Below are 12,318 nucleotides of genomic sequence, written 5' to 3' on the forward strand. Positions count from 1 at the left end.
AACGCAGCCATGCCCTTTTGCTTCTGTATCTCTGTCTGTGGCTGCTTTCCTGCTACAACAGCAGACCTGAGCAGCGGCAACAGGGACCATATGGCCCCCAGATGGAAAATATTTACTATCTGGCCCTTTACAGAGAAGGTTTGCTGACCCACTTCTAAAGTATGAACGCTCTCCTAGGCTTGATGGACTGGGCTGGTGTGGCTCTGATCTGATTAGAACAATTCACAACAAGTCCTGTCCTAGTCTCTCTACCGGAAGACACCAGGGTGGGTCCTTCTCCCACGACCCCTGCCTGAGTTTGGATAGTGGCGGCAGGTCGGGCAGTTTCAGGAGGCGAAGCATGGTGCAATGGCGCCACCTGCTGTGACTGCCTAAAAGCACTTGTGCCCGGAAGGACCACTGGCCAGCAGCTCTCACAAGGCAAGGGGAACAGCTCACAGGAGCAGACCAGGCCTCAGAACCATCGCACATCAGAGCTGGCATCTCACCTCCTCCCTCTCCATTTTATAAAGAGGACTGCAGTCTAGAGGGGTTGTGCGACTTGCCCAAGGTAGGTGAGCAGAAGGCCCAGGTCCCAGAGGCCCATAACCCTTCTGTGTAAGGTCCATGGACAAGCACGTAGGCATACTGTCCTGGCCGTGAATCCTAGCACGGCCGCTCGTTTAGGGTCTCGTTCCTGTGGCTGTGTCATACTTAAATGACATTTAATCTGTTACCAATATTGACTTGACCCTCAGAACAACTCTGAGATAATTATTATCCCCATTTCACAGATGAAAAAACCGTGGTACAGAGAGGTTAAGTAATTTGCTTAAGGTCACACAGCTAGTAAGTGACAGAGTCAATATTCAAATCAGGCTGTGAAAGCATTAAAGTCCCCAGGATATGAAACTCGGTACCTATTTTTTCCTGCCTGCAGGTGTGGTGGGGCCCTAAGAGAGGGCACTGGGGCTCAAACAGGAGCATGAGAGACATGGGAGGCTGGAGTATGACCAGTCCCCCCAGGAAGGTCCCAGGCAGGGAAAGGAGGGGAGAGGTCAGGCCCACACCTCCCTGCCTGCCCCCATACCTCCAGGCAACACAAGGTGGCCGGCAGACCATAAACCCTTTATTTCCAAACTATAAATAGATCTGCTCTCTGAGAAAAGATGCTCTCCAGGCGATGAGGCCCCATCTTCTCCATCTCCCGTTCCTAACTGGCCCACAGTCCAAACCCGTTATACCTCTGAAATCACCACCTTGGCTCTCAGAGCCTGGCAAGCGGCTGTGACGCCAGCACCACTTGGGCCCCGCTCCAGCCAGGTCTGAGCTGGCCTGGTGCTCACCCCTGTTTGACCCACTCCCTGCCCGGGCCCACCACGTGGTCACGTGCTCTTGAGGCCAGCCTGGGAGACCCCGGCCTGCTGCTCCCCAGCGGCTGGGAGGGGCCACCTGGGTCCCTGAGCTGCCGACAGGTGTGAAGGCTGGGGAGCAGCCTGCTTCCAAGCTGTGCCCTGGCTGGTCACTGCTGCCCCTGGGCCACAAAGCGCCCCTCCTCCTCCTCGTTGTCCTCTTCCTCCGGCTGGCTGGTCCGGAGCAGCAGCTCCAGGTCGGGGCTGGAGCCCAGCCCCTTCATGGGCTTAGGGCCGCTGTCACCTGCGGACAGAGGCAGCCCAGTTACAGACCCGGTGTGGCCTGACGTGAGCATGTGCTGAGGCCCCCAGGCCCCCATCCACCCCCCCGGAGACGGTCCCTGTGACTTCTCGGAGGAGTGGCGGTGGAGAATCACCAGGCAAACTTCCTCAATGAGAGGGACAGCCGGTGCAGAGGCAGCTGAACTGTGCAGACCAGACTGCAACTGCTTTGGGGAGTCAAGAGCCACCTGCCTCTTCCTGGCAGGGCTGGCGGAGGGAAGCCTGTGGGGCTAAGAGTCACAGGGAAAACGTCATCAGGAGACGGGCTCTGGTTACCTCTGGAATGCAGGGCTTTGAGGGCGATGTGCAGGGATATTCCCGAGAGGCAGAGGGCGAAGCCCAGCCAGTTCAAGAGACTGATCTGATCGCCCAGCAGATGAGCTGCCAACAGCAAAGTGCAGACTTCCTGCAGGAAGGGGACGTGCTCAGGAGGAGGAGGCGGAGGGCAGGGGCCCCGGGCACACCCACAGGGTAGAGCCAGACCTGCCAAAACTCCCGGGGCCTGGGCAGGCTGGCCTGCAAGGTAAAGGCGGAAGCCTCCCCAAGCTCAGTAAACCAGCCTGACGCCTTTTCCCCCTTTGTGTTACTGAGAGGCAGCAGGAAGAGGTGCTTTTCACAGGGCTGTCAGGACTAGCAAACAAATGCAGGCTGGGAGCACAGGGTAGCAAGCCCACAGCCATGCCCACAGGAGTGGAGGAAGCTGCCCTTCCAGAAGGCGCCTGCGGATGGAGAGCCTCTGCTGCCGCGGGGGAATGAAGTCACACTGGGCTCTACAGGACGCACACTGCTCACGGGTTTTTCGTACACACTGACTGCAAATGGGACCTGTCAGATGATGCATTCTGAGAAGCACAGCTTATGCCTTATCATTTGGTTGGCAAGACCCTCGGGGAACGCTATACTTCTGGTTTTAGGCAACACTGCTCCAGTATCAGTGTCTGCCTGGTCCATGGCCCTGAGCAGGAAGGAGTGAGAGAGGCTGGGGGAAGGAAGGGGAGAAGTGATGAGAGGAGAGGGTAGGGGTGCTGCTGGACAGCAGTAAAGGCAGGATTAGCGAATGCAAGGCACGCGTGATAAAACCGTCCCTTACTGTGCCCATGGCAGACATTACCAATCAATCACAGAACTCTACGCTAATGAGTCTGACTGGGGGCTTCTCAATCCTGGCTCCAGGTCACTGCCAAATGACCAGAGCTGGCATTCCTGGTAAACCGTAAATGCATCCCAGGACTGGTGGAGTCAGACCTGGCTTTGAATCCCACTCGGCTACCTCCTAGCTGTATATCCTTGGGTACGAGCAGCTCTTCATGTCTGTTTCCCCATCTGTGAAGCAGGGAGGTGCATCCCCACCTCACAGGGCCATGGTGACGGCAGAGCGCGCAGCACCCTAACTAGGCACTTCCGTCTCTTCTCTGCAGGGCTCTGGGATGTAGGAGCTGGGACACCCTCAGGGGTCTCCCCTCTGAGACAGGGCTGGAGTCACCTCCAAGACTGTACCTTAAAAATGCCAGCAATGGAGAGAGTGAGGCTGGAGGTTCTGGAGACCAGGAGGAACTCAGAGAAGCCCAAACCAAAGGCGAGAATCCCGCCAAGGAAGAGGCTCCCAAGTACCCGCAGGAGCAGCCCTGTGTCCTGGAAACGGAAGATTTTCTCAGATGTGGACAAATGGAGACCTGGAAGCAATGGGAGGAGAGAGCGGGAGGCCATGTCCTGGGTGTGCCTGCCTGGGCGGCCTCACCCTACCCGGCAGCCGGGTGAGCTTTGCTTCTGCTGCAGTGCACACTCACTGCACCTGCTGCCTGTCTGAGGCCCTGAGCACAAGGACGGAAGGTGCCAGAGAATCCCACGGAGGTGGCCTGAGACTTGGGGAAGCCCCGGGGCAATACAAGCCAGAGATCCTTATAGGGAGTGATGGGGAGGCTTCTGAGCCTCTGGGCTAGAGTAGAGGGGGCTGGCACTGCAGAAGAAATCGGGCAGAAGCGCCTTGCTCCTTCATACGTCATGTACCTACCCGTATTTGGGGGAGGAGGGGTGGGGGAGGGTGACTTCATGTGGCCTTGGCAGCTGTGATACCCAGTGGGCCAAAGAGAGACGGGACAGCCCATCACATGAGGACTGTCAATGTCCTGGGCCACTGGAGGAGTACCTTAATTTCAGGTGGGTCACCTCTAAACAGGGATGAAACTCTATCTGTACAAACCTTCTCCATTTAGTTACAAAGCTGTGGGGTTTAGCCAAGATATGCCCCCTTTCTGGACCACAGTTCCCCCACTGATTAAATGAAAGGGTTGGGACTAGACCAGAGAATATAATTTGATGAACAGTTCTCAAAAAGTAAACACACATGCGTACAAAGACCTGACAAAGCCACGGTCCCTTGTTCCAGAGACACCCACACAGGCCTCCACGCACCAAGTTGCGCTTAGGCTTTCAGAGGACCCTTGGCCCTCCGACACTGCCCATCTGAGAGAATGGTTCCTTTCCCTGCAGGAAAGGCCCCTGGTATAGAAGCCGGCGTGAAGCTGAACCCCCGACTCAGCAAATGGACACCTGTGGGAGCAGGAGACTGGCCGAGTCCTGTGAGATTTTGGGGGGGAAGCACCAAAGAAATGCAGAGTGACAGCCCCCCCGGGGAAACAGCTTCCCGAGCTAGGACATCTTGTCTGGTGCTGGGCTCGGCAGTACGGCAAAGGCGCTGGCAAATTGAAGGGAATTCGGGGAAGAGCAACATAAGTAATGAAGGTGCTTGGGGGATTAATTTACCAGAAAAGATTAAAGGAGCTAAATCCCTGCAGCTCTGCTAAATGATGACCAGCAGGGGCTCTCGGGTGGGGGTTTGCAGAGACGGGGAATGGCGTGAACACCCAGGAAGGGAGGGAGAGTGTGGTGTTTGGTGAAGGGGGCATAAGGAAGGAATGGAGAGAGATTTTAAAAGGGAAGACAAAAGGAGGCTGCAGAACAGAAGTTTCCTGGACAACGGAGCTGCAGAATAATTTTCTCCGAGAGGTCTGAGACACTTCACTGCTTGGAACTTAAATGGACGTGGGACAGAATTCTCTGTAATAACCCCGAGGACAGAAGGCACTCAGAGAGGAAGGATAAACAGATAGGGGACGAAGACTCATTCCAAAACACTGGGGAAAGGAAGGCGGTGGGCCCCTGCCTCCCCTTCCCCCAGCCCCCCAGCCTCGACCCATCATCCTGCCTCTGCTCGGGGAGACACTGCTCACCTGCCTGGGCTCCTGTGTGCCGCCCTCTCCCCTCCCCCTCTCCCTTGCCCCAGAACTGTGCACTCGGCCAAGGCCAATCCCCGACACGTCTCCCCACGTCTGAACCTACTGTTCCCCCTTCCCGGGACGCCCGCCCCCATCAGGCTGTCAAAATCCCATTCATTCTCCAAAATGCACTGTCTGGGAAGCCTTGACCTGCCTTTCCACCCCACCATCCTGGAGCAATTCATGACCCTGTGCTCCTTCTAAAAGAACGCATCATGGTTAAGAGGAAGGACGCCGGAGCCAGCTGCTGGATCCCAATTCAGGTGTGTTTATGAGCCATGGGACCTTGGGCAAGGCTATCTCTACCTCTCTCTGCCTCAGTTTCTTTCATCTGCACGATGGGGCAGGAACAGCACTGGCACACAGGCTTTGGGGGAGTATTAAAGGAGTTAATACGCTTAAATTGATCAGAACAGCCCTGGCATACCTTTAGGGCTGTCTGCATTCACCGTCATCACCGCCTGGTGTATTTATTCTACATGCGCTTTCTACGTAGCATTTACGTGCTGGGTTCCAGCCATTTCGTTTAAGTGTCTGTCCAGCCCCTAAACCAGGCACTGCCAGGGAAGGGACCACCATCTCTGATCTCCGTAACCTCTGCAGCTACCACAGTGACAGGCTTGGAGCGGGGTGCCCCCGAGGTGGACGACCCCACGTACCTTCAAATACGGCAAAGAGAGGGAAGAGCCCCAGAAACATGAGTGGCTGCAGGTGGAACATGGTGTCGATGGGGTTCTGGAGCCCTGCAGAAAGGGACACGGGCGAGCCATCAGGCCTGGCCCGCCCTCACCCCGCCTGGTGCCTCGGCCCCTCACTCACCAAGTTCCGCCTTCTGCAGGAGCATCTGCGTGAGCGTCCAGCGAATACCCCCGATGAACGAGGCACCCAGCACCAAGGCAAAGCCCTCAGCGTTGAACTGTGTGGACTTGTAGGTGAACATGAAGAGGCCCCCGGCGATGAGAAGAACCACCAAGACCAGCGCCGCACGCTGAAAGGATGGGGAGCAGTTGCAACCACCGTGGGGGTCTCAAGTTCACACCCAGAGTTTGGGGGCCAGCAGCCACCTTGGCTGCCCCCGGGGCGAGACACCCTTCTACCTGCCCCACCCTGGGGTCCGGGCCAGCCCCTGCCCGTCGGTGTAGCAGGGCTGACATCCAGCTAGCACGTACCGAGATCCTGAAATACGGCAGTGCTTCCCTACAGCTGTCCTAGGTCCCCATGTGGCCCCAGTGGCCCCCCCCCGGACCCAGGAAGCAAAGGGCTCTTGCTGTACAGCGGGAAGCCCGCAGGACCCGCTGCCCCTTGAACCCTGTCTCCTTTGGTCACTGCTCCTGCCATACCGGTTTCTAAATATTCTCAGTAGCGCCCTGTGTCTAGGTCCTTCCTCAGCGAGTTAGCGCCACCTGGGCTGGGCTTATCTCCTCGGTCACACGCAGTGACAAGCCACTGCTCAGGTCCCCCTTGTTGTTCTTAGCATCTGTGGGGGTAGGAGGAACACAAGAAAGCTGGGGCCTCACCAGCTCCTCCAGCTTGAAGATCAGAGAGAAGATCAGGATGAAGAGGACAGCCGAGGATTTGGTCATCGTGTACCTGCGAGGGGAAGTCACCCGTGACACACCGCTGCAGCTGGGGGCATGGACCCACAGCACAATCAGTGGGCTGCAAAGGGTAGGGAGGAGACCCCTGACTTCCCTGAGGGCAGCAGGGCAATCTGGATACAAAGACCAAAGTAAGGCGGCCTGAGTCATCTGGGCTGATACCTGACCTTTAATCAGAAGAAATCTATGCCTAAGAGGCCTCTGATTATCACCAGGGAGAAACTGAGCTTCCTGAGTCCTGTTATTTACCGACCCCTCAGTGCAGACCAGGATGAGGCGGGAAGGAGAGAAGGGGAGAAAGAGAGAAGGCAGAGGCTGTGCTCGCTGAAGCGCAAAATCTGAGATAAGAAAATAACTGTTCTGCCTGCCCCTCTGTGCCCCTTTCTCCGCTGCCCTGTCACCATTCCGTCTGAGCCCCCGGATTCCCCAGGCCACCTGGCAGGGAGGCACGACACCCCCTCCATGCCTGGCTCACTGCAGAGGCTGGCGACTTCCAGGCGAGCTGCTGGGTGCCAGGGAGGCGCGGAGAGAGCAAGGGGGTTGGGTCCCAGAGGGCAGTGTGATGGCTGGCCCGTCGGCCGGGCACACAGACACGGTGCTGGACAGAGAGCCCCCAGGGCGGTGGTGGGTGTGGCCGGTACTCACAGTGAGACGGTGATGTAGAGGAAGCTCCAGTTGGACAAGCCCACGTCAAGCGCCGTTGCCAGTGCTGCAGAGACACGGGCCCCACCGGACACGCAGCCAGGGCAGGCCCGTACGGGTGTGCCCGCAGTGAGCACACTTCTCCGTGAGGCGCCCGAATGCCCCCTGCCTTGGCCTGTAGGCCTGCCTTTCTCTGGGGTCCTGCCCGCCTTCCTTTCTACCCAGCAACTGAAGGGTTAACTCCTGGCCCCCCCAAAAGGGGAGGGGGCGGCAATCCTCCACCTGACTGGCTGCAGCCACTGCGGCTCCCACTTGTTGAATACTTGGAACACCACCCTGAGGAGGGAGGGGTGTTAATCGGACCCTGATGCTCCCCGACTGGAAACTCTGCAGAGTGGCTCCCGCCTCTCTCAGGATGAAACACACACTCCTCTCGGAGGACCTGGCCCTCCAGGATCTGGCCCGGCCACCTTCTCGGTTCGCCTCTCTCCCCCTTCCTCTTACCAACGCTGAGTCCTCAGCCTCTCGAGACACTTTCAGTTCCCTCTCAGACCTACCCATGCAGCAACCTCACCCAGGCACACGAGTGCCTCCCGTCAACTTCCCCTCCGGGTCTCAGCCCACTCAGCCCCTGCTCCGGAAATCCTCCCCTGTGCCCCGTGGCCCCCAGGCGCCCCCTCTGCCGCCCGAGGGCAGGCACCCTGTGCCCTGCTCACTACTGTCTCCAGGCCTTGGTACCTGCTCGGTGTGTGTGTTCAAGGGTGTGGGGACGACCGGCCACTGCTGCACGGCCCCCGCATCCCCCCCCCTGCAGCGCGGCCGGGAGAGCCTAAGCTTCAAGCCACAGAGGCTTCCTTCCTTCTGGTCCAGGCCTCTGGCTTCCCGAGCTCCCTCCTGCCTCCAGGGCCCTCCCCGGACCAGCCCGCAGGCACGTACCTGTGGGAGCCACTCTTCTGAGGTAGTCGGTCCAGCTCAGCACCACACGGGCCCTGTGGCTGGAGCACTGAACCAGGGCCCTGGACAGGGCAGAGAACAGGAAGATCACAGCCAGGTGCAGCATGGTCATGAAGAGGGGGAAGTGGAAACTCTGTATGGAGCCCAAGCACAGAGCACAGACAGCAGTGCTGTTACTGCCTGCTGCTAGCCCCTGGCTCCCGCCTCCCGCCTCCCTCCTCGCCTCTACCTGGCGGCGGGGCGCTGAGGGCGCCCCAGTGTACAAGGGGCCTTAGGAACCCCACGGCTCCCCAGCTCATCCTGCGTGTCTCCCCCTCTCCTGATTTCCCCTCCATCCCAAAATTTAAGGGGAATCCCTGGCATGGCCCTGTCGCGTCACTGGTGTGAGTGGCTTCCAGTGTGACTAGTTGAAGCCCATGCCTCCCTGCTGTTAAATACTGGGGGGCGCTGTAGTCCTGGCCACAGCCATCTCCTACCCGGCCGGGCTGGCGAGGCCCCCGCGTTACCTTGGTCAGCCACTTGTTGTAGAAGGTGATGCCGATGGAGAAGCAGTAGTAGAGAAGGACCAGCCCCAGAGTCAACACCGCCCTCCACACAAAGGCCACGTCGAGGGCCCACCTCCCCATCCGTGGAAGCTGCAGCTCCCTGGCTCTGGTCAGTGGGGGTGGACCTCTTCTGAAGATGCCCGCAGGGCCCGCAGGAAGGGCCAGTCGAGCTGGACCCGCGACTTTCAACAAGCGCGTCTCCTGGCTGGCGCTCTCGCTGCCTCCATGATCGGGAAGCGTCCCCTGAGCCCTAGACTCTGTCCTCACCTAAGGGGCTGGTGGCCCGAGCCGACGCTCTCCATGATCGACTGCGTACACGACTCGCCGGACCCCAGGGCTGAGGCTAGAAAGAGGAAAAGGCCGTTCCGGTGGCTCTGGCAGGGGGAGGGCTACCCCACGTGTCCTCCCCAGCCCTGGCCCGCGGGGAGTGGAGCGAAGCGGACAGGACTGCAGGACGCACAGCTCCCTGTCACGTCCACTCTCCTGTCACTTCAAGCTGTTCTCCATGAATTTCCACCAAAGTGACCTTTTAAAAATGTAAATCTGATCATGTCAGAGAAGACTGCATCCCTTCAGTAGCTCCCAGGCTCCTATGATAAAGACCAAAACCCTTCCCTGGCTAAGAAGGCCTGCTCCGCCCTGCCAGACTCTTGGTGTCCTTGTCCTGCCACAGGGCTTTCCTTTTCCCAAACACATCGGGCTCTTTCCTGCTGCCCCAGGGAGCTGAACGCTCTGCCCACCCTTCATTCCTTCCTCAGCAGATCCTACTTATCTTCAGCTCGAACGGCATTTCCTCAGGGAGCACCGCCCCCCCACATGGGCCCCCTGAGATACAGGCTGCTCCCACGGCTCCCCTACTTTTCCTTCGTCGTGCTTGTGTGAGGCTGTGTCCCCCAAGGGGCTGTGCGCTCCGAGCACACCGGAGCCACAGTGCCCATGTCAGCTTACACCCACCTGGCACACTGTGCGTTCCCTGTATGGTTTGGTGGCTCGATGCAAGAAAGGGCACGTGATTTTCAGAAGATGGATCTGGGCTTTAAGGCGTTGAAAACGAACTGGTCAGTACTAGGGCGTGGACTACCAGTCAGTCAGAATTTGAGCTAAGTCTATATGCCATAGCTTACATCCTTTACCAGAAAAATAAATTCATGACAAAAAAAAAAAAACCAAAACAAAACAAAAACCAAACTGGAAAAGCCACACCTCCCATGCCCTAGCCTCTAACAACCACTCCCATGGAGGCAGTGCCTGCCTGAGGGTCTTGCCAGAGGGAACCACTTCCTGCCCCCCTATCAATCCAGCCAAGCCTAATGAGTGTCCAGAGCACGCAGGCTCAGGGAGACCAGGCGTACCCGGGACCAGTGTGACCCACCTGCTGCCTCACCTCCTCCTCTGAGACACTCCCCCCCTGCTGAAATGCCACCTCCTTCTGGAAGCCTTCTTAGAACCATCCGATCAGACATACCTTACCTCCCCCACCCCTGGTCCTTTCTAAAAGGAGAAATCACATTCAGTTCTATACTCTGGAACCTGGCTTACCGTGTCTCCTCCCCCGAGGCAAACTGGGAGCTGGCACAAGGTTTTGCCCAGAGGACACCCTAGGCTGTGGCTCTCTTCAGGAAACTCTGGAAACCTGTGCTGTTTTGGGGAGACTCTCCTAGCTTTTAGTGAGTCGGGAATATGGGAGGACAGTCCACATAACTAAGAACTGTTCGGCACCCTGCATGACTTCAACATCCACAGAGGTGAAAGATCTATTTATAATTCCCTGAACTTACAACTCAACTCTGTTTCACATGTAACACAAAGTAAGTTTTCCATGGGTCTCCTAGGCACTAAAATGTCCAATAATACCTATACCATGTACACTGAGGGGAGACTGAACTGTTTTTGATAAAACGGTACCACGAGTTCCCAGTTTGGAAAAACGACCTCATCTACAGACACAGCAGGCATGGTTTTCAAGCTGCCAACGCGACATGGCTGCAGCCACCTGCACTGTGGCTTTCACACCCCCAGAGGTTCTACCAGAGGTGAAAGCACCCACTGCTTCTTCGTAGTTTCTAGTACCGCAGGGCCCAGGAACTCACATATTGAAACATTTTATCATCAATTATTTTCCTTTTATTTCCCTTTTATATTATGGTTAGGGGATCGTCAATTTTTTAAAAAAAAATTATGTGTAGGCCATTTTCATTAACCATAAATTTCCTTTGCGGATAATAAGGGGGGTTGTTACCAAAATATCTGTCGTTCCAAAGAAGGTGTTGTATCCAGTGGGTTGAGAACCGCTGTGCTAGGTGATCTCATGTGGTCCCATTCCTTGAAATGTGAGCTTACATCTCCCCAGTGTGGATCCCTCTCTCCGACCTCCTCAACTCCACAAGAATATCCAACTGCCTCCTTGTCCTTTTCGGTTGAATATCTAACATCAGGTGTCTCACACAGAGCCTGTCCAGGGCTGCCTCCTGTTTTCCAGGAGTCATCCACCCTCCGTCCAAACCTCCTCTTCCCACCTCAGCCAGGGCCACCATCACCTGGTAACTCAGGCCAGAAATCTTGTTCTCACCCTTGACTCCTCTCTTTCCCTCGGTCCACATTCAATCAGCAAATACTGTCTCCTCTATCTTGAAAAACTATCCCCAGTAAGGTCCCATCTCCTGACCTCCACCACTACATCCGAGTCACCATGCTCCCCGCCCTACACAATGCACTGACTGGCCTCCTATACGGTCCTCTCTGCTTCTGCCTGCAGCCCTCACAGACTCCTCTCCCCCAGCCAGAGAGTGCAGCATGGGGGCACCAAACCTACATCTAACAGAACTTCAGGCCTATGCTCTTTCCTCTATATCAATGTTTCCCAACTTTGGCATTATTGATATTTGGGGCCAGATAATTCTTTGTTGGGAGAAGGCCTGTCCTGTGCACTGGATCCCTGGTCTCTGCGCACTAGGTGCCTGTAGCATCCCTTCCCCCTCATCCCAAGCTGTGACAACCAAAAATGTCTCCAGGTGTCGCCAACTGTTACCTGGGGGCAAAACTGCTCCCTGTTGAGATCGACTGCTGATGTCCCACAGGAAACCACGGGGCGTGTTGGCACTAAGGGAGCTTTCTCCTGGCACTCCCTCCCTGTGGTTCCCCCAGGGCTCCCATGCCAGGGCAGTCTGCACCCTCCTGTGAATCGACTTCTTGCACCTTCTGGCTTCCAGTGGGGTTCCTGCTCCAACACTGCCATGCCTTCCCTCCACCGTTCAAATCCTACCCTTCCTTCAACGAGCCAGTCCAGGTCCCCCACCTGCAGAAAGTCCCCATGCCCACCCCAGCCCACGCGGAGCACCTTCTCAAAGTCAAGGAGGCTCCTAACTGGCGTCCCTGCTTCCTCTCCCCTGCTACAGCCTGGAGTCCACCAATCAGCCCCAGAGGTGGTCTGAGCACAGAAAGCAGACCAGGCCCTCTGGGGCTAACCCTGACTCCTCAGCAGGCCCAAGAGGAAGGCCTTCCACCCTCTGGCCTCTGCCCATATCTGCAACCTCATCTTCCCTCCCGCCCACCCACCACACTGGCCCCTCGTTTGTCCAACAAATCAAGCCTGTGTCTTTCTCTGCATTTGCTGTTCCTTCTGCCGGGTACA

At 57.1% G+C, this 12,318-nt stretch overlaps 1 protein-coding gene across 2 annotated transcripts; it reads right to left on the minus strand.

Annotated features, from left to right (window-relative positions):
* Positions 1-1,501: 1,501 nt before the first annotated feature.
* SLC35C2 (solute carrier family 35 member C2) lies at positions 1,502-8,768 on the minus strand. Of its 2 annotated transcripts, none has more exons than XM_065892305.1 (9): positions 8,649-8,768; positions 8,125-8,275; positions 7,192-7,255; positions 6,466-6,538; positions 5,768-5,873; positions 5,608-5,691; positions 3,171-3,346; positions 1,950-2,079; positions 1,502-1,635 (listed from the first exon to the last, which is right to left on the minus strand). In XM_065892305.1, exons 1-9 carry the CDS (start codon positions 8,766-8,768, stop codon positions 1,502-1,504), a joined length of 1,038 nt encoding a protein of 345 aa, XP_065748377.1. The 2 variants fall into 2 exon arrangements, with proteins under 2 accessions (XP_065748377.1, XP_065748376.1); XM_065892304.1 differs by having other exon boundaries at positions 5,768-5,936.
* Positions 8,769-12,318: the final 3,550 nt, after the last annotated feature.

Source organism: Phocoena phocoena, chromosome 15, assembly GCF_963924675.1.
Source record: "Phocoena phocoena chromosome 15, mPhoPho1.1, whole genome shotgun sequence".
Taxonomy (NCBI): domain Eukaryota; kingdom Metazoa; phylum Chordata; class Mammalia; order Artiodactyla; family Phocoenidae; genus Phocoena; species Phocoena phocoena.

What these genes read in the sequence shown, in the direction of transcription:
- SLC35C2 (XM_065892304.1), bottom strand. Translation starts at nt 8,768, where the DNA reads ATGGGGAGGTGGGCCCTCGACGTGGCCTTTGTGTGGAGGGCGGTGTTG. An exon ending in ACAACAAGTGGCTGACCAAG is followed by an intron (nt 8,276 to 8,648) that starts GTAACGCGGGGG and finishes GGCTCCATACAG; the next exon opens with AGTTTCCACTTCCCCCTCTT. An exon ending in CCTGCAGAAGGCGGAACTTG is followed by an intron (nt 5,692 to 5,767) that starts GTGAGTGAGGGG and finishes CCCTTTCTGCAG; the next exon opens with GGCTCCAGAACCCCATCGAC.